At 37.3% G+C, this 26,476-nt stretch overlaps 1 protein-coding gene across 1 annotated transcript in view; it reads left to right on the top strand.

Moving 5' to 3' along the window:
• Window positions 1-26,015, top strand: part of KCNB2 (potassium voltage-gated channel subfamily B member 2) — a 188,910-nt gene extending 162,895 nt beyond the window's left edge. The window contains exon 2 of the mRNA XM_026056289.1: window positions 23,850-26,015. Within this exon, the coding sequence (XP_025912074.1) occupies window positions 23,850-26,015 (2,166 nt within the window). The remainder of the gene's footprint in view (window positions 1-23,849) is intronic.
• Window positions 26,016-26,476: the final 461 nt, after the last annotated feature.

The following is a 26,476-nucleotide window of genomic DNA, read 5'->3' as shown; positions in this document are numbered from 1 at the left end:
AGCCTGGAGAAATGGGTAGAGAGGAACCTCATGAAGTTCAGCAAAGGTGAATGCAAGGCCCTGCACCTGGGGAGGAATAAACCCATGCAGCAAGACAGGCTGGGGGCCAAACAGCTGGAAAGCAGCTTTGCTGAAGAGGATCTGGGGATCCTGGAGGACCATGAGCAGGACATGGGCCATGGTCATGCGCCCTTGCAGCAAATAAGGCCAACAGCATCTTGGGCTGCATTAGGTAGAGCGTCGTCAGCAGGCTGAGGGATGTGATCCTTCCCCTCTACTCAGCCCTGGTGAGACACACCTGGTGTCCTGGGTCCAGCTCTGGGGTCCCCAGTACAAGAGAGACTTGGACGTACTAGAGCAGGTCCAGCAAAGGAGCTGCTCTAGCTGACCCTGCTTTGAGTAGGGGGTTTGGATGAGATGATCTCCAGAAATTCCTTCCAGCCTCATCCATTCTGTGATTCTGTAAAATGCTAGTTCTGACATAGCTCAGTGAGCTTTTTTCAACTTTGCTTTAGGGATAATGTGGAAATGGAATCGATTACACATATCTAGCCTGTGGGTACCCCACAGAATAATACAAGATCTCCTTGCAATTAGAAAGATGAATTATATTCTTCCCCTATAGACCATCTACAAGCTAAGAGAAGGTTAATGTTCTGTGCTTATTATTTAACCTATTCTTTTTATATATAATATGCAATAATGAATATTTGAACTATTAGGAATGTCATGGACATCAGAATTCAGATTCATTCCACCTAAACTTCATACCCTTAATTGTGATGGACTAATTTAAAAGTATTTTCAAAATGGGATAACCCTAAATTTGATATGGAGAGAAGATAGACACTCCTTCTTTGTGACTGTGGTGGTACCTCCGTGCCTGAGCATGTGCAAGCGCCCTAGAATGTGATTTGCTGGATATACTGAGACAGTCTTCTTTTCAAGGATTTGTGTATTACTTTGTTGCACATTGAAACACATGGCCATTCTGATGGATCTATTAAACTTTCATGCCCAGATTCATCCACTTAAGTTGAGGCAAAGTGGTAGCTAAATTGGGAAGGCAGACTTTGGCCATTCCAACATGTGATTTAGATCTCCACAGTCAATGAAGCAATGCAGATACCCCAGGAGTATTTCATTGTTTTGTGAAGGTACTTAAGGCTTAATTTTTAGTATCCAGTGGAGATGGTCAGAGATTTACTGTTTGGAATTTTTTTTCAAAAAGCTTTTCCCTCTGAATGAAAAACTTCACATGGGAATGGATATCTGAGACATGTACAGTTTCCAAAGAAATTTTTTTTTAATATTAAAGCAAAAGAAAAGTTGTGGAGAAAATATTTCTTTCACTCAAAATTTTCCTCAGTAACTGTTTACCCACCTGTTCTAGTTACCAGTATTTATGATACATAATGAATGTTAAACAACTGGGGAAGTACCTCTGGGCATCATTCTAAACACTGTAGATACTCCTAGTTTTGACATATCAATGTGAGGTGGGTAAATCTAAGATACAACAGTCAATCCTGAGACTCCTTTATTTTGTTTTTCTGTAAAAAAGAGTGGTGAGGTCTAGTAATGATTTTCTTCTTTTCCTCTTTCTCTCAGTTCTAATAATGTTTTGACTTTCTAAATGGGTATAAGTCACACTGTAATATGATATAAAAATATTTCTGTATAACTGAATTAAGAGCAGAACTGAAAGTGTTAGGGTATTTCTGTTGTATCTTCCTCACAGAGGACTGGTGATATGAGATCAGGTTGGTGAGCAAATGAGGAGATACTGTGAATTTTCAGAAAAACACAACAGATCCTGGGGGTGGGGGAAGGGTTCTACGTATTTCATCATATTGGCTAAACAAAGAATCAGGGTATATGTATCTATTATATAAATATCAATCTGAAATCCCTAGAGACTGTGAATTTTCAGCATGGAAGAGATGCATTTTCATTGTTATTTTTGAGCTGTCCTTACTTCTTGCCATTCTTCCATAGCTGGGATTCTTGCAGAAAACAGTGGGGACTGAGAACATTGAAGAAACTGGAAGTGCAGGTCTGAGCACTATTAGCATATGTACTTGGGCAACACAATATGCAGTAAAAAAAAAAGGAACTCAACTTGACGCAATGTGGAAAAGATATGTAACAAAACTGTATTTTCAAATAGAGTATTTCCAGCCCAGATCCAGTCTATTTGCTAACTGTGTGCTCTTAATTACTTTAAAAAGCACTAGCAGTCCAAATTAAGCTCCAGGAATGTGATGTTTGACTCAGGCTCCCATAGCTGACATAAATTCATTAAATCTTCCAGACCAATCCGCTTTGTTACTTTTGGCACATCTGCAATTTTTGTATAATAAAACATTGCATAAAGGGCTTAATAAATTGCATTTAGCACCATGCCAACAATGTAGCCCAAAACTCTAAATGCTACTAAATTAAGCCTTTTTCTTTCAATGAGATCTGAAAATCTTTAACAGGGCTCTTTCTCTGTATAAGTGTACATAAATACATACATGTGTGTATATATATATATGTATGTATATATAAATGCGGACAGGTGGTGCTTTACTTGTTCTTCACTTCAAAACAAAAACAAAATGAAGAAAAAAACTTTATAACTAATTTTGGCTTTTGGAAATAATGTTAGAATCATTCTAGAAGGATACTTATGTTTCTAGAAGAAACATTCTAGAAGGACAAAAAGAATTCATCCCACTGCATAGAACAGAAATGCATTAGAAATGTATTTTCACCATCTGCTGCTCTCATGAAATCTAGGGATTTGTAAATGGCAGTTTTGTGTAAGACTAAATATGAGATTTGGTGACTTTGCTGCAGAATCTGTAATCTCGAGACACTATTCTGATGTTTTAGATGTACATTTCTTACTTCTTAGATTACTCTAAGTATCTTTGATAGACTATGAGAGGTAAGTAGTCTGAACAGATATCTTTGTCCTCATCTGTACACACATGAATGTATGAACAGCTGTGTAGATCTGGAGTAAAATCTTTGTAATAGAGAGTTGAAATGGAAATTGCAGGTAGTCACAGCCAATACTCCATCCTCTTTCTTGTGATTCARATGCTCCCTATAACTGCAAAATATTTTCACATACAGTTGCAAACAGATGTCTTTCAAAATTAAGCTCACATTGAGGGAATGTATTAACCACTGTGTTACTAGTGGTTACCACAAAATCTGCTATGAGAAGTGACTAGCTATATGTTCTTGTTTCTACATTGCGTAGCCTTCTGAATATGTCCTGGAAAGATACTGCCCATTGTTCTGAATTGCATAGTTTCGTGTGTTACAAAACATGAAGGCTTCCAGCATTTCCCAACTTTATTTTTCTCATGTACCATCTCTTTGGTAATGGTGGGAGCAGCAACAGCAGTTTCCAGTTGGATTTCTGCTCAGAAGGAAGCTATTGACTTTCCAAACACTATTTATGCATCATTCATGGCAGCTAAGTGTTCTACATTTAAGAACTCCTGGACCAAGCAAAGTCATTTTACTTACTTCTATTCATAAACTAGTATAATATTTTATTATTGTTTTGTTCATAACCAAGAAGCTTATGTTTGCCTCCAAGAACCATTTTTCAAGTAGGATAATCAACCCTAAAAATGTGCTAAATGGAAACCAGTAGAAGCAATGCATGAGCTAAAACTTCCATCTAACCAGTATCTCTGATGATCAGGAGCTAGTTTCATTTTTCACATGAAGTCATGATTGTTAAGACCAGTGTTTCCTGTTCTACAGCTGCTCAGGATAGTCCTTCCTGCTCCAAGTGAGAGTTAACTTCCACAGTTGTGGAGGTTATATAAAGAAGATAGTTCTTCATGGAAAGGCTTGAGATGTGACCTTCCCTAGTCCTTGAAGTAGCAGCAGCATATTTCATGTACTGTAATGCAGCCCAAATCATTTGGGATTTGGTGAATGTTCCAGAGAGAAACTAGCAGAGGAAATCCACTTAAGTGGCCATTAATATTTAATAAACTTTATTCAAATGACATCTGTCAACCAGACAAGCTTTATGGGCATCTGTTGTCCCCTCCTGGCATTCAGTTTGCTTTATGTATCTGAGATATGGATCAGATACCAAAACCCTTGGTTCACTACTCAACACTATAAATAACCATGCATGCAAGCAATTGCTTAAGCTTTCAGCAGTAACATACATGCCCCTGTAGGTATTTAACTTCTTGTCTATCAGCATAATATCACCTGTTCTCATATGTTTCAACTCAGCATTCTGCAGATCAGCTGTAAAAGCTATTAATAAGGCATTTGTATTGAAAGGATTCAGAAATTCCTTTCCTGATTGCGTTAAGGTCATTAAGGTGACTGCTTTTATAGATGCTGTAGTTAGATACCCACATGCACGTGCATATTATGTCTTCATGCACATTTCTGAAGAGGTAGCTTATAAGCTGATAAATAGGAATTTTAACGATTTAACAAAATGCAGTGAAAAGATGCACCATTAAGAATAACTAATAATGTCAATCTTCCAGCTTGACTGGCTAGGGCAGGTATCAGAGCAGAGAAAAAAGTTGAGTTTTTTTCATTTCCAGTTTGTTAATAGGCTTTTCTTCAAATGGGCTACTTATAGCTTCTTTCTCCCATGGAATGTATATAAAGTAAATGCATTATTCATGTTTTCATAATTTTGGCAGAATTTCTGCAAACAAGTGCCTTTCAGGAGGGAAGGGAAGGAACAGTCAACCATTTGCTGGAAATGTTATCCACTATTTTTTAGAGATGTATGAAAAAGTGAACAGAATCAGTATAACCCACCCCCACCAACTGATCTGAGCAAACTCTGGCCCAGTGTTTTATCCATCTCAAGCCTTTCCCTTATCTTTGATGATCACGTTTATTTCATTGTGAGGAAATGAAAATTATTATTAATGTGATAACATAATTCTCATTTAATCTAAAGCCATTTTTTTACCATTCTGATAGTTGCAAAGAGGCCTTACATATATAAATCATACATAAATCTAAATGATCATTGAAAATAATAAATTATCTTTCGTAAACATGTAAAAAGGCACTTAGAGGTACACAATGCTGAGAATTCATAAAGGTATTCCCTCTGAAGGTGTGCATATAAAAAGCATAGATAGTAGATCATATACTAAGCTTTGACCAGCAAAGGTAGTGTTACCACCTTCCCATCTTTCCGTTACTACTTACTGTGCTCATTCTGTATCAAGTTTAATCTAGATCTTGATATCCCAAGTCTGCCAATTGTCTGTAAAGAGCCCACTTTACAGTGAATTGCATTCTTCCAGCAATGCAATGTACATAGTTGTAAATAATAAATTATAAAGAAAAGAAATTATCTAATGCCGCAAATCATGTAATGCAAAACAGTAATTTGGAGAGGTAGCACAGATGTGGTTAATTCTAACAGTTGGTCCAGTGTGGTATCATTTCCAGAACCATTTAAAAATTGATAGTAAGAACATCAGCTCAGATCCTTAGGTTGTGGTCAGCACAGCTCTGAGTGCCTGTGTGACAGGACATTAACAATGACATCCCGTCTTTTATTCTTGTGTAAGAAAGATAGCAGACCAGGTCTTAAAAGGTGTATAGGTGCTGTGATTTCAATGGGAACTTATCTCTGAAAGATGTGTGTATTTTATGGAATGTAAGCATTAATTAATTGATTCTTAAAAGAGTAATGTAAAAATGGCAGCTATTACACAGTAGTTTATGTGTTTATACATAAAGGTGTTACATAATAGGAAATCTGTATCTCAGAAAAGTGAGGCTTTAAACATGATATTCCAGTCTTCCCCAGGAGCTCTTTGCTTTCGATTCTCTTGAAAATTAAACCTCTCCTATCTAGAAAGGCTAACTTTAAGGACCTGTTTTTCAATTCCAAAACCTAACTGTAGGTCCTGATAACTCACAGGTCATCAAAGCTTACGGCTACAATAATAAAGAATAATTCTTTCCATAACTTTATTCCCATGAAACTTGTGACATGTTTAATAAATCACAGAAAACGTTGATGTTTTATATAAGATGTTTAAGCCTAAATATTTGCTAATTCTTTTCTACCTTGTAACATCTAAATACTATTTCAAGAAAAATAAATGATAACTGTTTGAGGCCACATACCTCACTGACAAAAAATGGTTCAGAGTCATAACACTTAAACAAACTGTACTGCTGGCCACCAGCTCAAAATCTGGTCCTATAATTCTACCAAATCACTTTTTAAAGTTTTTTTAGAAGATTTTACTTTAAAGCAATGCAGCTGTTGCAGCTAAAGTTACTGTGGTGATCGAATTTTTGAAGGATAACTTGATGCAAAAATTTTGGGTCAGAAAAGTATGTGGTATTATGGTGGGAATGTTACAGCCACAAAAATATATTCTTGTTTGAGCTATTTTTAATCAATTCCAGCATTGTCAGTCAACAAAAGGCATACTAATTCCTGTGGCAATGTCAGAGCAGCATACCACGTGCCTTAGTAGGTCTATCTTTCTCTAATTTCCATGCTTCAGTGCATCTAAATAACTTGAAGTTTATCACCTGGTGCAAGAGCCAGTAATTACTGTACAGAGTACACAGAAAGGAAACTTAAGAAACAGCTATGGTCTCAGTCTTTAGAACTGATTTAAGATTCACTAAATTTAGGTAGGATTTTGATTCCTAACACCTACTTTATATGGGCCAGAGCTCACTGATGCTAGTGGGGATTTTCAAACTGAATTCTGTGAATCTGGATAAGGATTTGTGCACTGCAGAACATACCTATGACCAGGTATAGTAAATTGATTCACAGCAGGCACAGCATGTTACCATTTAATCTCTTGTGACCAATGGACCAAAGCTTACGTTGCTTAAGCGATAATATGGTAAGCCCAACTTCTGATAACAAGAGGTTAATATGATGCTTCTGCTTTAGTAATTATCACTAAGACTGACTTATACATTAATGCAGAATTGATGAATCTGTTTAGCAAATGCAAGGGCCTCTGGAAAAAATATACAATTCATTCTTAAACTAAATCTGATAAGCAAATAATTTAAGTCATTTGTCAAATTCAAAAGTAATTGGGTACTCCAAAATAAATATTGCTTTTCTTTCCAACTACAGAGTTAGAACTAAATGAAATTTAATATAGGAACAATAGTTAGTATTGGAGAGGGGACTGCAGATTTTTCTATTTGAGAAGATATTTCAGTCAAGTCATCTTTTCCTCTGATGTGAAAAAAAAAAAACCAAACCTAATCTCTTTCATCCCAGCTTCCAGATTTGCTGTGCAGCTAGTCAGTGACCCTACTAACATTGCTTATGTTTAACACTTTAAATATAATTTTATTTGCGTCTTTTCATATTAGCAATGCTCTTCCTTGTATTGAAAGACTAAGTGGAAGTGGAAGGAACAGAAAATTAAAGTGCATCTGTTACTCACTTTCTCTACTGGCACCATTTTACTGTTTGGATCTCTGATTTCCACTGAGAGAGATTTGGAAACTATTTTTTTATGATTTGGAAACTCTTTTATGATTTCTCATGTCTTTAGGGGARTTTCTTACCCAAACCATGCTGCTCTGAAACAAGCCTCCTGCTGATAAAAATCCATAGAAATTGCTTTTTATCTTGTTGAGTTATATATAGTGTGTGTGTCCCCCAACCGATGCATTAAATATGCACAGTAACATCACACAGTTGCTATGAGTCCTTTCTCTCATAAATCAGATTCAGTGTCAGATTCTAGCTATAATATGTATATTAGAAAATGTGTTTGTGACACAGAAGAAAATGTGCGCCGTGGCTCAGCCCAAAGTGCCCAGAGAGGTCACTCAACAACACCTCCATCTGCAAGTGTCAGTAGGGGCCCCTCCAGCAAAAGGGGTCTGTGCAGAGGAGGGGTCTGTGCAAAACTGGTCTAAACATCCTTGTCCCTGCTTTAGACTTCAGTGTTTTGTCTGTACTGCTATCCTGAATATATCTTCCAGAACACTGGCTTCATCTCAGAGAGAGGTGATTACCTGCCTCCAGTAAGAGCCTGGAAAAAAAACACAATTTGGAAAGGAAAAGGGGAGCTCAGTCATTCGAGTATAAATGTACCCACAGACTGTGATGTTAGCTAACCTGGCTGATGCGGGATGGTATATTTTCCTGAATCATTGTGACTTAATATAGCCCTGTATTTCTAAATGATCCCAGTCTCATGTCAAACTAGATTTATCTTGAAATATTACAATTAAGGCAGAAGTTGAGATATTATGGAGTCTGTCAGGTAAAGATACACAGGAGCTCAGAGATGAGGAGTGTTTTCTTAGATGCTGTCAGTTTACAACTCAGATCCCAAATTTTGAATAGCACCTCAATTACTGCTATGTTCTGGCTCCTTAAACTCCACAGCACATCAATTTCTGCATCTGGTATGACAGTAAAGGCAGTATTGCCATTTATTTGCTTTCAGAGTAACATTAACTTTTCTGTCATAATGTCAAGCTTATTGTACTGAAGGCAACAAATCACCTCCCTCCCACCTCTTATCCTTCAAAGGTGCGTGGGACAATTATAGGAGTATGCACTTCCGTGACTACTAAGATAAATCATTTTGCAAAAAACAAACCACAGCCGCAGTGCCACTGCCATGTTTCTATTATTAGCAGTGAAATATATCAGCCTGTTTGCTTACAGATATAATAAAACAGGTATCTTCCCATAAATGTGTTCCTCATTATTTTATTTACAGAAAAATCATTAGGCATGAAGCACCCAGAAAAAGTAGAAGTAATCATAATCTGCAAGAGCAGTAATAAATAGTCCTTTAGAAAGAACACAGCTTATGTTTATATCTCAGAGAAATCACACATAACAGTATATAGTGATATTACATGTATTCCTTGCGCTTTTACACAGTGGATCTTAAGTATTGCCATAATTCTCTATCAACTACTAGAAGTCATATGGTTTTGTCATACTTTTATCCACAGTAAAAGATTTTTCAGAAAGATTTGCTATGTTTTAATTAGTACTTCCAAATACACAAATTTTGTCTTTATGGCTTTCTCAAGTTCTATCCCCCATCATAAAGATGTTGCAAAACATAGGATCCCACTATCCTTACAGTAAATTCTTTGTTTTCTCTTGGTGCTGCTGGTGTTTTTTTTTTCATACAGCTTTCAGGAAGTGGAAGTAGGCCTCTGCATAATTTCTGTGTAGAGATAAGCAGTGTAAATACCCCTAAGGCCTCCATTCCAATGAACCATTCTAAATCTTTATCATAAATTGCCAGATGCTGGCAGTTAAAAGAAAAAATATATATATTATGAAATTGTCACCTACGAAAGATACTTCCTGAGGCATAGCCAGAGTATAATGTATTTGTTCCATGTTCAAGGGATTTTTTATGATGAATTTTATTGTACATAGCTTTGCTGCAAATAGCTGCATTACAACTGTAACACCTGACAGATTTATTTTCATGTTCATTTCTTGGCTTGAGCTTGATTGAGATGTAGACACTCTTCTGCATAGCTGCAGTCTCTGGTGTTTCTGTGGCCTGGCAGTAAGTTTGGCAATCAGGAAGATTCAGCAGGTGTTTTGGTCCTTCTTTTGCAGCTACTCAACACTGATTTCCTCCTCTGCAATCAGCTCCTCATTGCCCATACATCTGGGGAACAGTTGTGTCTGATAATAAGTCATTTCAGGCCTTAGCCTTTTATTTCCTGCTAATACTTCATATTCTGCTTGGCTCCTAGAAATGGCCATACTGTGAGGCAGTGAGAGTAATGACATGGGACTAATGACACGGGACTGATGACACTTCCTTGTCCTGTGTGGTTATCAAGAGACTGGCCTTCCACCACTCTCATCACAGTGCATTTGGATTGTAAATGGGAACTAAAAAGCAGCTGACCTATGGCTCTGCCAGGCTCTGCTTAACAGCAGAAGAACTGTCTGCAAAGTGAAAATCGTGATCACACAGGAGAATTCAGCAACATGTCATTTTTCCTTGATGCAGAGCTGTCTCCATCTAGAGCAATTCTGCTTCCAACACAGACCTGGGTCTCAATGGCAAAAAAAAAAAAAAGCCCCAACACATTGATTTTGTTCATGTGGGCACAGCTATCACCTAAACTAGGCAACATTTCTCTCCTCTAAGGTAATATGCTTATGCAATTTAATTATTAAGAGGCACAATCATAAATCCTAACAATTTCTGCAGGGATTTCAACTGAGAAGGCGCATGGTCTGCATGGAACAACTCACAAACAAAAAGCTCTGCTGCAGTCAGTGCAGATCCAGCTTAGATTTGCCATTGGATTTGTCTCTCTGATGAGCTAAACCAGGGTCCCAAATGTAAAGATCTCCAGGAAAACAGAACCAAGAAACTAGGTCCTGATATCAAATTTATGGACTATTGCCATAGGACAGGCAAGGATAAAACCGGGAAACAATTCATAGACATCTATCTATCTACATTCTTAGACAATTGCTGAAATTCGAGAGGTAATAATGTCTGAAATAGTATAGCTTACTTCTATATCTATTTAAAATAATGTATTTTAAATATAATTCAAAAAATGCTGATCTCTTCTGTAAAGATTTTAGCATGGCTATTTATAAATATCTTCTTCTATATTTCTGAAATGATGAGGAAAATACCAATGTCTGAATAGTATTGCATCACATTGATATATTTCAGTTGGGTTTAAATGTTTAAAATCATCTACGTTATTACTCTTGATAGATATAGATACAGAAATTATGCTATTTTACACATTCATGGAGCAGAAAAGATCTCTCACATCATGGAATTTTCCTGAGGCATTGAGCAGAAACTGAATATTTCCCTACTGTTCTGTAAGCTGCTTCAGAGTGCCTTTCCATATGACAAACAATGCTGTATTAAGTTATTGAATTTTTAGATAAATGTCCATAGAACCCCATCAATTTCTCTTTTGTCCTTTTAAAATCCTATGGGATACTTCCATAAGGATGATTTTCAAAGGTGCAGASCAACTGGAGCCCTCACTGAAGTTTTCAGGGACTGCAGTTGGTCAGAAAATCTTCAGGCAATGCAAAAAGTGTTATACAGGCATTTTTACATTCATATATACTCATTCCATGAGAGAAAAAAAAATGTGTTTTAGTAAATATATATTGTTACAATAGGAATGTTGCATCTTTGTCAACAGCTGCATGATAAAACAGAGACATCTACTGGTTAAAATAGGAAAATATCTTTGAATTGTTTTGTGGAATTCTGGAGTTAGGCTTGTAAGACTTCTTTTCTTTACTTCCGCACACCACCTTGAGGTCTGAAATCTGCTTTTCTTTACATAGGCAACCTTTTTCCCTTGGTGATCAGCACACTCCAGATAAAGTTTACTGGTATATTCAAACTCCATGTGTTCACTCTGGTTGAAGACAATAGCAAAATTTTCTTTGATTTCCTGAGACAAAAAGCAGGCTGTGTGACACGGGTAGACTAGGAGTTCTTGAAGCATAATAGTCATTTATAAGCAACCAGACAGAACTAGTCCTTTCTATAGTCTACTGTACATTCAGTCCTGCCTCTGGTTGCTCCGCAGTTTAGGAGAGAACAGGCATTTCTTGAACTGTTCAAGCTGTACCTGCTAAAAACTGAGTCTAAAATATGGACCTAAATTAGGAAGGTTCACATAATTTATAGGCATTTTTTATCTAGTATGTTGTTCATTTGAGCTCACAGCAGGAGGAACAGTGCCTTTTAATAATATGCATGTAATATTTTAATAGATAATATATTTTGAGCATTAGATCTTCATTCGGTTACAATTTGACTTTTCTAAATGTGATCTGAGGACACTTAAATATTTGTTTGAAGGACATAGGTGCACTGTGCCTGTGTTACAGAGCACATCACACCTCAGCAAAGGCTCAAAGTTGGAATATTACAGATGAAGTTACAGAAGTAATTCTGGAGAGACATCTAACATAAGGAGAAGTTTCTAACTGAAATCCTGGATCTGAACTCTGTTGCTCATATTCTGGTTCACCACAGAATCAATCTTTGCATTTTTTCCCATGTCTAGGTCATTTTTTACCTGGGAAATGTTTATTACACATTTAGAAAATACCAAGTTCTAACTGGCTTAACTAAATTGTCTAGTTTAAAACAAAATTTTACAATTAGCAAAATCAAAACATTGACTAGCGTAAGAACAGAGTGTGATTATCCAGTAAAGCCTCTACATACCCTACTAAAGAATCACAAATGCATAGCTATAACTTGATACTAACTTCTTGCAGCTTCAGGTACATTCAGCCTATATAGGAGAATGCAAATAGTTAAGGGAGTAAGTCAATCTTTCCTGTGCTATCAGACATCACTTGGGCTCTACCAGCCCTGACTATCATGCTGGTTGCTGTAATAACTATCTCTGTATGGATCTATAAATCTTTTCTGAGACTACAATACTTACTTCATTGCTTATACTCAAATAGGCCAAAGGACTGTTTTTAATCTTTGCAAATTTTGGCTACGTAGCCATAGCAGGAGATAAAAATCCCAGCAGCATAGCTTTCAAAATCATTGGAGAAAACAGATATTCCTACCACATCAAAGACAAGCTAGAAAAAGAAGGTAAGGAAGTCTACTCAAAATACAGAGCTGTTTCCAGATTCATCCCATCAGTCTTGTCCTGGAGGCTCTACCAGCAGTGTGTCCCCAGGGTTAAAACAAGTCCAAAACTGGAGCACTCCACTCTGAAGCTCCTAGTTCTGAATAAAGGTTGGCTATCCTGTGCATAAGCTTACAAAGAATCTGACTCCATGTTTTCCTGAATATTTGGAATTCCAGGAACTGGTGAGGTTGAAAGATTAAAAAGTAATAGACACTTAATTCCCTACCAGTAATAGCAATAAGATCTGACTGTACCCTGCTTACATTTTCAGATAGGATCAGGATGTGCAGGATGGATATTTATTGCACTGTCAGAGCGTCTCTGAATCTGTGGCTGGTTTAGGCCTTACTTAAAATATCCTGTTTCCACAAAGCTGCCTAATGCTCCAAAGCGTCATTGTAGCCATCAGTGGCAAAACCCATTCTTCTTGAACTACACCCTTTCTTACAGGGACAAGAATAATGTGAGAATATTATAAAAGATTTATCATCCAGGTTCCTCAGATGATTTGTGTTAGGTTAACTCTCACACAGCTAATTTAATCAGCTCTTCAGCTGCTTTAGACCATATGGGGTAAATCAAAGGTTGAATTCCATGAGTTTATTCATGTTTATAGAGGGCAGACTGCTTTCTGCTATAGTGTTATTCCAGACAGCACTGCAGACTGCTTTCTGTTATAGTGTTATTCCAGACAGCACTTACTCAAGTCCTCCATCTGATTTCTGATGATGCTGATACTTAAGCTGCTTAAATATTTTATGTAAGAAAGACAATTTCCATGTTGCCACAGCTACATTAGTATTGATGGTTTATTTAGAAACAGTCTAAATAGGTCTACATTTCACCTCAGTCTGCAGTGTAGACATAGCCTATGAATGTTACCTTTTACTTTATGTTTGCAGAATACTTTGGCTTTACTAACTACTTGGTTTCTTCACCTCCCCTTGCTGTAGCTGTCATTTTTGCCTCTGAATAAATTGTCTTTATGGTACTGAAACTGGTGGGGAATTTTTACAGTACGTCTACATCTAACCAAACCAATTTTGTTTCTTTAGCGATTGAATTTAGATTAATATCTTAGTTAAACTGCTGCGCATTTTTCCATCCTTTAGAATTAACATTCCCTAGTGCTGTATTTAACTAAGGGTTTTATTTAAGAAAAGATATCGTAGAATTAAAAACTTAATCAAGAGTAATATGCAGTGAACCATGGACAGAAAAAGTGCTTTAAAATGTCAGTAGGAGTTTGAGCAGTTGAGGAGTTCCACAGGGAAGCTATGAAGGGATTATCAAGTGATCATCATATTATTTGATGACTATGCTATCAGAATGTTTTTGTAGGATTTTTATGTACTTAATAGAATAATTAAAGTTATTATAAAACATCTTTTCAATAAAACATACCAAAAAGATTTAAAATATTAATTATGTGGAATTGAATACTGCTTAATGATTTAGAACAAGAATGGTTTAAGCATAAAATAAAAATACTATATGTCAGGAATTGGCCCTAAAGTTAAGTCAATGCTCTTTTTTTAGATATATTTATAATAAATTTTATTAACTCAAAGAGCTGAAAACCCCATTGTGAATTATGCCATTTGGGTTATAAATAGATGGTGATGTCTCCCATTGCACAGGATTAATTTCCCTCCAGGAAATGCAAAGGACTAAAAGTCCAATAAGCAGGTCTATCTATTGTCTTCAGTTTGATCTCTCTCTCTTTTTTTTYTTTTCTCCTATTTATTTTAAGTAAGTCCATAGTTCCCATGGTTATGGACAAAATCTTTGAAGCATAAAATGAGCGTAACTAGTAAAGCAATGTCTAAAAGTCCAATAAGCAGGTCTATCTATTGTCTTCAGTTTGATCTCTCTCTCTTTTTTTTCTTTTCTCCTATTTATTTTAAGTAAGTCCATAGTTCCCATGGTTATGGACAAAATCTTTGAAGCATAAAATGAGCGTAACTAGTAAAGCAATGTCTGCTAGAATTTGATAGCATTCTAAATCACGTGATGTGATAGGAATGGTCTGTATATTTCTGCTGGAACTATAGCTAATATTTTAAATACCATAAACATGAGTTTGTCTAGTAATGAGAAGAAGTATAACATTATGTATATTTTCAGCATAAGTCTAAAATGGTTATGGAGAAAAGGGAGAAAGGAAAGTCACCTACAGTAAGGAAAAAAAAAAGATAGATAATTTAAGACAAACAAGCCTGTAACTACACATGATTGGTTTGCATAAGAGAAAGCAACAGATTGGATTCATTTCCCAAACAATTTCTCTGATTCCACAAGTGTGGGAAATATTGGCATAAGCTCTATACATAAAACTACATTGATGTAGATGTTTTATATAGTGCTGCAGTTCTGAAATATATCTGGAAATTGACATGAAGCCAAGACAGGAAAGTTATTTTAAAAGTATGAGTGAGGATTATGATGTCTGACTTCTGTGCCTGTCATAATTTAAAATAAGGCTGAGTAGCAAATCTCTTCGATAGCTAACTGTAGTCTTCAGGTGGGAGGTCATCCTTACTAATTGTATTATATTTCTAAAAGACAGTCTCAGTCAATGATAGGCAAAGATAATAGAATGAGAATAGTTTAACAATAATCTTAACATGGGTGTCAGCAAATTAGACTTGAGTGCACAGTCCAGGTTAATAATCTGAGATCTCAGCTGTAAACAAACTCCATTAAAATTATTAGAAAATATGAACAGTCAAAATCAAGAAAATGAATTTCTAATTTTTTTCATAGTACTTTTTGAAATCTGTTGCATCCAGCTTTCCATTTTAAGTCAAATGATAAAAATGAACAACAGGTCATGATATCAAAATGAGTAATGTCAAAACAAATCTGTGCATCAGGTGTATTGATCAGGTGTATATATTATATTTATATATACTATATATATATATTTATATTTATATTTATTATACTATATTGATCAGGTGTATATATTATACCTATTCAACAGCCCATATTACAAGTAGTTAGAGCTAAAAATTTGTTTTTGTTTAATTTTTATTGTTCCTGATTGTTTATCTCCACTATATTTTGCCAGCCATTTTTATAACCTATATAATGGCCATCAGTAAATATAAATCTCTGACCTCTGGAGATTTTTTCCAGCCTACTTCAATGGTATTCTGTCTCAGAAAAAAAAGTAATATGCCAGTATTATCTTTATTGTGCCAGTATTATCTTCATAAAAGATTTTTCTTTTCATATCCTCATTTATTTAACTTCATATCTTTGTCTATTTGAGACGATAGCTTAGAACTATCGCGTCTCCTTGTCCAACGCGCCTCCTTCAGCACTGCGCCGGCAGACAGCTCCGCGCCCCCACTTCGGCGCCCTTCACTGCCTGACGCAATGGAGGGGTTTCCAGGCGACGTCACAGGCTAAAGCTGCCGCTTCTGCTCTCTTTTAGTCTGAACTGGTTCGTATTTGACTGTGAGCATAATTATTTGCTGGAAATAGCCTGTCTGGTTTTTTAATAAACTGAATTTCCTGATAATGTAGTTTTTATTTTGTATGTGCAAGGAATGCAGAACAGATCTTACCTACGGTCTATTCTGCAAAACAGGTGAAATTGTAAGTTCTTTGTCATGACTTACATGGAAATTTTGAAGAATCCTGTACATTCTTGGCAGTAATAACAATCAGCTTTCCCTCCTTCTGAAAATCAGACGGACAGTGCAAAACACAACCTAAACATAACATGCCAACCATGATCATCAAAAAGTTTAGGAAACTTCTGAATGAGGACAGACAGGGATTTTATTAAAGACATCTCATTTACTGTTTGATAAATTTGGAAGATTTTTCTCATAAACTCTGAGGAATTGTTTGAACTGAAAATAACATTTAGGGAGGTCAAATGTTATTTTTTTGACAGACAAGAAAGTATCTTTTACATAAAGGCTTTCACATGTCTCTTGAAACTAACTTCTGTGTTTATCATAATGTGTAATTAAACCCCTTCCATACTTATACAGAAAATAAAGCGTTAGCTAGATATACTGTTTTCATTTTTCACTGTAACCTACATTATATTGACTGAATTGATTAAACTAGGTACATTATAATTACGAGCTAGTACTAGCTCCACTTTTGTCAATAATGTGACAGACAGATTCATGGGCTTTTCCAAATTCTAGTGAAATAAATGAAGCAATTCCCATTCACTTCCACTGATTTTGGATCAGGTTATTAGACTGTCCTGCCATTTCTTCTGCATTAAGTATTAATGAGCAATTTGCTACTGATCATGAAATAATTGATTTCATGTCTCCAGCTGAGATGGCCTATTGCCATTCAACAAAAAACATTAGAACTGACTTGATACGGATTTTAATCCATGTTAACAAGTCCAATGTAACACTGATTAGCTTTGTGCTAAATAAACTTCAGCAGGGTTGTCTCCATTTAGCCTGTACTGAATAAATGTGCCAGGCCACAAAGACTACCTTATTCTGTGATTACTTAAGGTAATCACCTTCACCCAGGCTAACAGGATCCCCCAGTATCATCCTCATCTCTTGCTGATAATTACTTACAGCAGGTTTCTTCAGGCATGTGCTGGTCGTTGAAGATGCATCCAATAGCCACAGTCACAATCCATTGCTTAGTACTTGTCTTCAGTATGTCCAGACTCCAAGATGTGTCATCACTCTCTGGTCACAATATTTGGTAAATATGTCCTATAAATTTTAGGGATGTTGTACTTGATTTTCTAGTATGTACTAACATCCCACTAATAGATTATAATGGCGCCTGTGTTCAGATTCCTACAGACTCAGTCCACATTCTCAGGGTTCATATTTTCCCATATTATCCACAGGAATAATGCCTTATACCAAATTACTTTGGCCACAAGTGGATGCTCCAACCCACATTCTGCTAAATCTTGATGCTGAAATTCTAGATGGTGTAAATCCCAAGATCCTCCTTCCCTAAATGAATAATCAAGACATTAAGTAAATGCAGTGTGTCCACCAGCGTGCAGGAGAGATGTATTCTATTGCTGTTATCATAATAGAATAAATATAGAAGGCCGTAATTCACCTATCATAGAGTGCAGGAGAGATGTATTTCATTACTGTTACTTTTAAACTATAGGTATGCCGGGCTGCTCTCAAGGGATGTAGGGTCCTATCCTAAACAGCTTTACCCCCTCTGAGGATCTAGGTCTTCTTAGGCAAATATTACTCTATGGTACAGGAAGGTCAGTGAAAAGTAGAAGATGAGTAGACATGGGAAGGCTTTGTGAAAAAAATGGAGTTCGTGCAGGACTGTAAAGCAGGAAGGATATCTGTTAGGCATATAGGCTTCGTGACAGAAGTTCTGTGGTGAAGAATATGCCAGGATAGTAGCAGTCTCTCAGTTCAGGCAGACCAACAGGAGCTAATTTTAAGGTACCTAGCTCAGGTGTAGCTGTGCTGGCAGAAGTCTGGGTAACCTGGTGGTGAAATCTCAGCCAATTCCTAAACTGCCTGTTATTTTCCCTTTCTGCTTCACTGCTATCACCAGTAGTCTCCCATCCATATTTGACTTGGTATGCAGCACATCGTCACCTCCCCTCGATCTCTTCAGACACAGACCTGAAGGACCCCGCTTTGCAGAAGCAAAGGCAGTCCCTTTGACTGCCTGCCCCCAACTTAGCTCCTACACAGGTTGGTTTCCAATCTAGGTGATCTTGATATGACAGCACACCCCTGGACATATGTCATTTAAGAAGTGACTCCTTAGGTGGAGCCACCACTGGACTTCATGGTTCCCCGAATAAACGTCCAGAAGTACTTGAGTTCACTAGCTTAACTTGGGTGTGTCAAGCTGAGCTGAAGATGGAGCAGTGGCTAATCATCTACTGATGAGAGACGGAAGAAAATAGATGGCCACTTCTCATGTCTAGCACGTCTGCACAATTTCTTTAAGGACAAGATAGGGAGTGTCTGTGGAGCTAGTCATGAAGTCTTCAGTGAAAAAACACTAAATGAGCATTTCTGTGCTAAGCTTTTAAGGTGACATTCATCCCAGTGCAAAGAGACAAAAAGAAAAGTCTGTGCACCACTTAGGCCCCAGATAAGTACAACATTAAGAGCTTAGCCTTCACACATGAAGGTTAATGTCAGGCTTAATAAGTATCCCTGAAAGATCAGTGCAGAAAATTCAAATAGAGTCCTTAAAAAAATTAATAGTAATGATCTAGGGAAAAGTGGAAAGGAAAGGTCAGAATTCTAAATAATGTCATCAAGGAAAGAGATCAAGAGTAGCAGAAGGAAGCTGTTCAGTGATTACACATACTGTCAGAGCCATTATCACATGTGTTCCTGAAAGGGCAATTGCAATAAAGCTGTAAACTGGATTAAATTTATGTTATTCTCTTAAATTATTCCCCTCTCCTTCATCTTATTTTTCAAAAACTACACATTTTATGCTATGTGGAGCTGTTAGACCTGTGTCAGGAGTCTGCAGTCAGAGTTTATGCTAGCGAAGTAAAAAGAGATTAAAAGCATACTCTGGAAGGGAAGAAGGACAGTAAACAGTGGTAAATTTCCATTTGTAATGATGGTTTGCAGGCACTGTAACATTATTACAAGAGATGCCCATTTTGAAAGTTTATGGCAGAATGATATAAAAGTCTTTCTGACTGTATGGTGCAATTCTGTCTTCACTATTGCAAGCACTGACTCAGCTCTGCTAGTGATAAAGGGGATCGTGGGGAGGGGGGTACATAGCTTGGCAAGGCACATAGCCTGACTGAAGGGTGATGTCATTTTTATTTCTCAGCAATACTTTTAGGATAAGCTTAAATTGGTACATAAGTCTAATTTTCATAACTGGCAATAAATTCTTCCATTATTAAGTGTGCCAGATTGTCCATGATATGAGCTGTGATGCACATACACATTTGGAATATGCAACTGCCAACAAGCAAGCGTGAGCTGAACGCTGTCCTCTGCAGAGCAGCACAAGGCAGGACCATGGGGCAGAAGCAAGAGGTGATGCTCATAACTGGGACGTCCCAAGGAGACAATGAAGGGAGGCAATGAAGAGACCAGGAAAGGAGATGCTGCCTCATGACATCATTCTGTAGAGTCTAACAAGGAACAGTGGTGCTGCTGCTGAAGGCAGTGCCATGTTGCTGCACTGTTAAGTGCTATGATTGTCTGATAAAATGTCCTTGTACTTGTCCAGTTTGTACAAATGTAAAAATGTGCTTGTCCTTGCACTGTTGAACCCAATTTGTAGTGCTGCCTTTACTGCTCCAAACAGTTTCCCCTTTAGGTAGCCCCAGACATCAACAACAGGACACATACAGATTGAGGCAGATGTACAAGGTGGCTATTGAGCAAAACCTTTCATTTTGTTCAGTTGCAAACTCAACATCACAAGCTGAAGACTGTTGACAGTAAAGGATGCAGCTGATTTAAACTGATTTCCATAAGCTTTGCATCAAGCCTATGAACATATCTTCCATATTTGTGGGTATATTACCTTGGAGAGATGAAAACTTTCATGAATTTAAATACACTTTTACAAGGCCAGCCAGAAAATTATCCATAATACAGAGGCTGTAATATAGCCTCTGCATGTTTCCATTTTCTTTTTACAAAAATGTTTCCTCGACTTGTGCCTGCTCACTCACTTTCAGTCTAAGTGAATATTCTAGATTGTTTTAATCCTGCTACAGACTAAGTGTGGTTGCCAGACAGTTAGCACTGGCAGAATGATCTCTGTCCATAGACGAGTACTAGGAAGATAGTATCAGCATAGGGCTGATCCTGTCCCTACTGTAATGTATTCCTCTACTACAAAAGGCATTCCAAAGCAAGTATTGGCTTCTGTTCCTTTTACTCCTTTTTCTTCTGTCCCATAAGTGATGCAAAACATGATGGTTGGTTTTTACCATACAGACCAGATAGAAAACATGAGTAGGGATGAAAGTGAGTCAGCGCCATTTGAAAGCCTAATGGAAGCACTAGTCACTAAAAAATAAGGATCTTGTGAGTCAGTCCCATCAGCCCAGACTTGCCCTATTGACTGTTTAGGGCACATATCCAAGGGCAGTCCAGTCAGCTTATGCTAGGTATCTATTCCTTCAGTTGACAGTATAGAAAACATCAGAGATAGATAGGGAGATTCAGTGTGCCTGCCGCCTTCTGAGGATGGTAGCAAAGTGGAACAGGAGGTTGTAAAGCGCATCTTTCCTCCCATGTTAAAGCAGACAACTCAGAAACAGGATATGTGTATTTTACGTTCTACTTAACCCAAAAGAAAATGAATTATCACTTTCAAGGTCCCGGTTATGAAGCGCTGGGTTAAAAGTACCCTGCACCTTGTAGCTGAGTCACTTGACAGCCAGAAATGCAAATCATGGCTTCGTAATAGATAGATGTGGCTAGATGCTAACTTGGTGTCCGGACACGGAGTTTGGAAGTGAGGGTGGAGTCCTAGGATTCTTCTTCCTGCTTAAAGGGCTGTTACCTTTCCTAAATTTATGGACTCTTGCCTATCTGCATACCCTGACTGTCAAAAAAGCATCATGCTCTTTCTGCTGTTTCTATCTGGCCTCACAATTCTTGCATTACTGCCTGCCCAGCAGATCAACTTCAGGAAGACAGGTTAAAACACTTGTATGGAAGACACAGCATGGCCTGCTGGTTACAGCAGTCGGTAACTCTCAGGTTTCTCTGAGGAACTTAGACCAACTTCAGCTATCTATCTGTCCAAATCCAGAGCTAAACACCTATTTCCCAAGAGCAAGCACTTCTGAGAATATGTGAGTAGCTACAGCTACCTGGGAACAGATAGCTACAGGATCAGAAATGGGTAGCTACAGCCCACGGACTTAATTCAGTTCTGCAGAAACTGTTGTTTGTTTATCAGAAACTGTTGTCTGTTTATTATTAAAAAAGTTGGACAATGGCTATTTTGTCTCTTTTGTTTTTCTAAAGTCAGACCAAAATTTACCAGAACAATTTATTTTAAAAGAATTTAATCATTTTAAGTGCAGAAAGAGAAGAATATGTAACTGCCTGATAAACATCAGTGCCTACAGAGCTGAGAGATTTGAAAAATAGACAGCCTATATTACTGCTTGTTACTTAAATGGTCTAGATCCTACTCTGGACCAAAAATTAAGGAAGCAGCATTGTTAATATAGTTTTACATAAATTAATCCAATATCCTACATCGGCTATTAGATGTGGCTCAGCTGAACTTTCCCTGAGCAGCTAAACTTTAGTGTGAACCTAATGTATACTTCATCTCTGCTTTATACAACAGTTCCACTGGCATGCCAGTTATCTCAGAAATCTTTTTACAATGATAGTTTTTGCAGAACTGCAAGGAGCTACTTGAACCCTATTGCAGTGTGTTACAATTGCATCATTAACTCAAGGGAAGTTTTGCTATTCATTTCATCAGGAGTAGAATCAAAGGTCTCATATTCAGCACACAGGGAAGGACATTCTTTTAGAAACATTTGGCAATTCATAAGGAAATATTTTTTTAACAAGTTTAACAAGAGTTGAATTTTTTGTGTGATCAAGCCAGCTGTGTTTTTTTCACTCCTCTGTATCAACGTAGCTAGCCTAGCAGATTGCTACAGGCCTTTCTTATAAATGCCATGCTTCCACTAGTATAAGCTGCATCTGTTTTATGACAATTTATCAGCATAACACTATCTGCAAAGTGTTCTTTATGTAGACTTAGAACAGGGAATCACTTTGTTTTCTTCTTCTCCTCATAGTTGCTATTGTTCTTTCTGCTGATCACCTGCCATTCTTTGCCTAATGACTTGTAAAATCTAATCAATTGCAGTAATTAAAACAGACTGTGTGTGGAATGATGCACACCTTTAATTACACACCAAAGTCCCAGGCAAATAAAAGCTTTACATTCTTACATTAGAAGAAGCCAAAATACTTTCCTTTGCTCTGAAATTTTTTCACCCATAACACACTCACGCTTGTAGCTGATATACATAAAAAAATAAAAATTTCAGGCCTGCTATTCTGCGTACTTTATTAAAACTGCTGGCAGTGTTTAGATTTGTGTGTGAAGAAATGGCCTGAACAAACAGATAGATAGTTATTGTCACTATAACTCCCTGGGTAGCAACTCTGGACAAGAAGGTTATGTATTCAAGACCTATAAAATGACTTGTCTTGCATGGAGTTTTAATATTATCACACACCGTAAGAAGGAGTGCTATATATCAGCTCACCTCTCTTTTAATGGGCTCTTTTATTTTCTGGTGAACACTGAGGCGTAAAATAAATTTCCTATGAAAGATTTTGAAAAGTCAGTATTTCTTAATTTAAAACCAGTTCAGCTGATGACAACCAGGCAGATATGTTGTCATGATTTTATTTTCTCAGAACAATGTTTGTTGTGTAGTTGTGTCTTTGCGTTACACAGCTTTTTTGTATATTATTATTTACTTTCTGATGCAAGCTAAAATGAGGAAGCAATTACTTTGATTGACAAAAGCTGCAAGCTTTACAATTCAGATCTGTGCCATGCTTAGTATGTGTTTATTTGTTCATTGAATTCTGAAAGTGTAATTATATTATTGAGTATATTAGAGAATTCGGGCATGCATTAGTTATTTCACAGTAATTTCAGTAAAGTGGAGAACCTTGCATACTTTATTTAAGCTTCAAGCCTTACAGTGAAACCTGATATAACCAACTTTCACAGTTTGGAAGGTAGTCATTGCTCTACAGTAGTATTTCCTTTTGTCTGACTTTTGTTCTAGCTACAGGCCATTAAAAATTTCATTGTTCAGCCCTGCCCGGGTGTGCAGTGCTATTGCCTTCATTCTCCTTTCTCATCTTAGCAAACACTTTACTAAGATTGGCTTCTTTTTCTGTTGTGGGTAGCAGAAGCTTTAAAGAGATGTATAATGCCCTAAACAGAACAGATTCACCGGAGCATGTCTTCTGGTTGGGCTGTGTGGAGAATGAGTTGGTCCATGATTCATTTAGCAGGAGAAAGAAATGCATCTTATTCCCATAATAAAAAAGACTCACATCAGAAGCAGCACTGGTAGGGAGAGATACTTATCTGTTTGGGATACTTCAAAATATGAAAGGGGCCAAATACACTTTTATCAGTGCCCAGGACAGTTTTCTAATCAGAACATTGTTTATTTTGTTTTACAGATTTTGGCCATCGTATCCATTCTGTTCATCGTACTGTCCACTATCGCTTTGTCTCTTAACACACTGCCAGAGCTTCAAGAAATAGATGAATTTGGGCAGCCAAACGACAACCCTCAGCTAGCACATGTTGAAGCTGTGTGTATTGCTTGGTTTACCATGGAGTACCTTTTGCGTTTTCTATCCTCACCAAATAAGTGGAAGTTCTTCAAAGGCCCATTAAATGTTATTGATTTACTGGCAATTTTGCCATATTATGTCACCATTTTCCTCACGGAGTCCAATAAAAGTGTACTGCAGTTCCAAAATGTCAGACGTGTGGTTCAGATCTTTCGTATTATGAGGATACTAAGAATTCTTAAACTTGCCAGACATTCAACAGGCCTTCAGTCTTTAGGTTTTACTCTCAGACGGAGTTACAATGAATTGGGCTTGTTGATATTATTTTTAGCCATGGGAATAATGATATTTTCAAGTCTTGTATTCTTTGCTGAAAAGGATGAGGATGCTACAAAATTTACCAGTATCCCTGCATCATTTTGGTGGGCAACAATCACTATGACTACGGTAGGATATGGCGACATTTATCCTAAGACTTTATTAGGTAAAATAGTTGGAGGACTATGCTGTATTGCTGGAGTGCTGGTCATAGCTCTGCCCATACCAATTATTGTGAATAATTTCTCAGAGTTTTACAAGGAGCAGAAACGACAGGAGAAGGCAATTAAAAGGAGAGAAGCACTAGAGCGAGCTAAAAGAAATGGCAGTATTGTCTCCATGAACCTGAAAGATGCCTTTGCTCGCAGTATGGAAATGATTGATGTAGCAGTAGATTCAGGTAAGCCTGAAGAACCAGCCAATCCAAAGGAGACACCCGATGACAACCACCTGTCCCCAAGCCAGTGGAAATGGGCCAGAAGGACAATGTCTGAAACAAGCTCAAACAAGTCTTATGAGAACAAATACCAAGAAGTTAGTCAACAAGACTCTCATGAGCAATTAAACAATGCCGCAGCATCCTCCAGCCCACAACACCTGAGCGCCCAAAAACTGGAGATGTTATATAATGAAATTACTAAAACTCAGTCTCAGCCTAATCTTAATTCTGGTTACCAAGACCAGTCAGCAAAACCACCTGTGTATGAAGAAGAAATAGAAATGGAAGAAGTTACAGGTCAGAGAGATCAATTGCCAGCTGGACCTACAGACATAATAACAGACATGAGAAGCACATCTAGTATTGATAGTTTTGCCAGCTGTGCGACTGACTTCACAGAAACAGAGAGGTCTCCGCTTTCTCTGTTTCCTGGCTCTCATCACTTGCAAATGAGATTTCCATCTGATTCTGTTAACCTAGAAGACAACCAAAGAGTAAAAAGTTCTCACTTTATACCATTCACAAAAGATAAAATGTTTTCTCCAACTGATATCACCTTTGACTATAATCCAATTGACAAAGCTGTAATCAGTGATGGCAGTGGATCCCAAACTGTTTTACATGGTCACTTGCATTTTGACACTGCCATAGAAAGCCCCAAAAGTTCTCTGAAAGGTAGCAATCCATTAAAATCTAGATCCCTTAAAGTTAACTTTAAAGACAATAGAGGTAGTGCTCCACAAACTCCACCAAGCACGGCAAGGCCATTGCCAGTAACGGCAGGAGCAGACTTTACACAGTCCACCCCTCAGCACATCAGCACCATTCTTCTAGAAGAAAACTCGCCCCAAGGTGAACGACCTTTACTTGGTGCTGATGCATCAGTGCTTTGTCAGGGACCTTCTAAGAAATCATCCCCTCTGTTTCCCAAACAAAAAGTTTTCACTTTCCCTTCAAAAGACAGGAGGAGCTTCACTGAAATAGACACTGGAGAAGAAGAGTTTATGCAGTTACATGGTATAAAACACAAAAAGCAACAGGATATGAAGACAAATTGCTATGGAGATAAACACAGTGATGGCAGCCATTTAACAGAGGAGCCACAGGTCAGCTCTTCTTCACCCAAAAGCATGAGTCACAACTGTACTCAAGACATTTACCATGCTGTGGGTGAGGTAAAGAAAGACAGTAACCAAGAAGGTTACAAAATGGAAAACCATTTGTTTGCCCCAGAAATTCATTCAAATCCAGGAGAAACTGGTTACTGTCCTACACGTGAAACTAGCATGTGACTAGTTACAAAAGCAATAAAAATACTTTTTCTTAAACAACAGTTAGCAATGCCTATGAACTAAAATGTGGGAAGCCTCAAAAAAAAATGCATAAAATATTATTTTTGCATGGCATGAAGAGTTGTTTAGTTTAAATACTGTTTAATTTAAAAAGACTGCTTTTTGTAACAAATCTAAAAAAACAGGAAAAAATGATTCAAGAACAGTGAATAAAATAAAGAGAGCTCTATTAGGAGCCTGTGTTCTGCAACATCTGACATTTTTGATCCTTTCACTTATGATTGTAGACAGATTTTGAACTCTTTTAACTTTTTTGTTTTCTTGGTTACAATGAATTTTAGAATTTGCACATGAAAGGATGAAATGTCAATGCATGCATTCATAACGATGTGAAACAAGGTGCTTTGAGCTTGCAAAATGCATATATTTGTAAATAGTTTGGGGTTGGGGGGAAAGCTACT

This window comes from Apteryx rowi, unplaced genomic scaffold (assembly GCF_003343035.1).
Source record: "Apteryx rowi isolate R43461 unplaced genomic scaffold, aptRow1 scaffold_130, whole genome shotgun sequence".
Lineage (NCBI taxonomy): Eukaryota > Metazoa > Chordata > Aves > Apterygiformes > Apterygidae > Apteryx > Apteryx rowi.
Note: the sequence above shows the minus strand (reverse complement) of the source record. Positions and strands in the feature narration are given on the sequence as shown.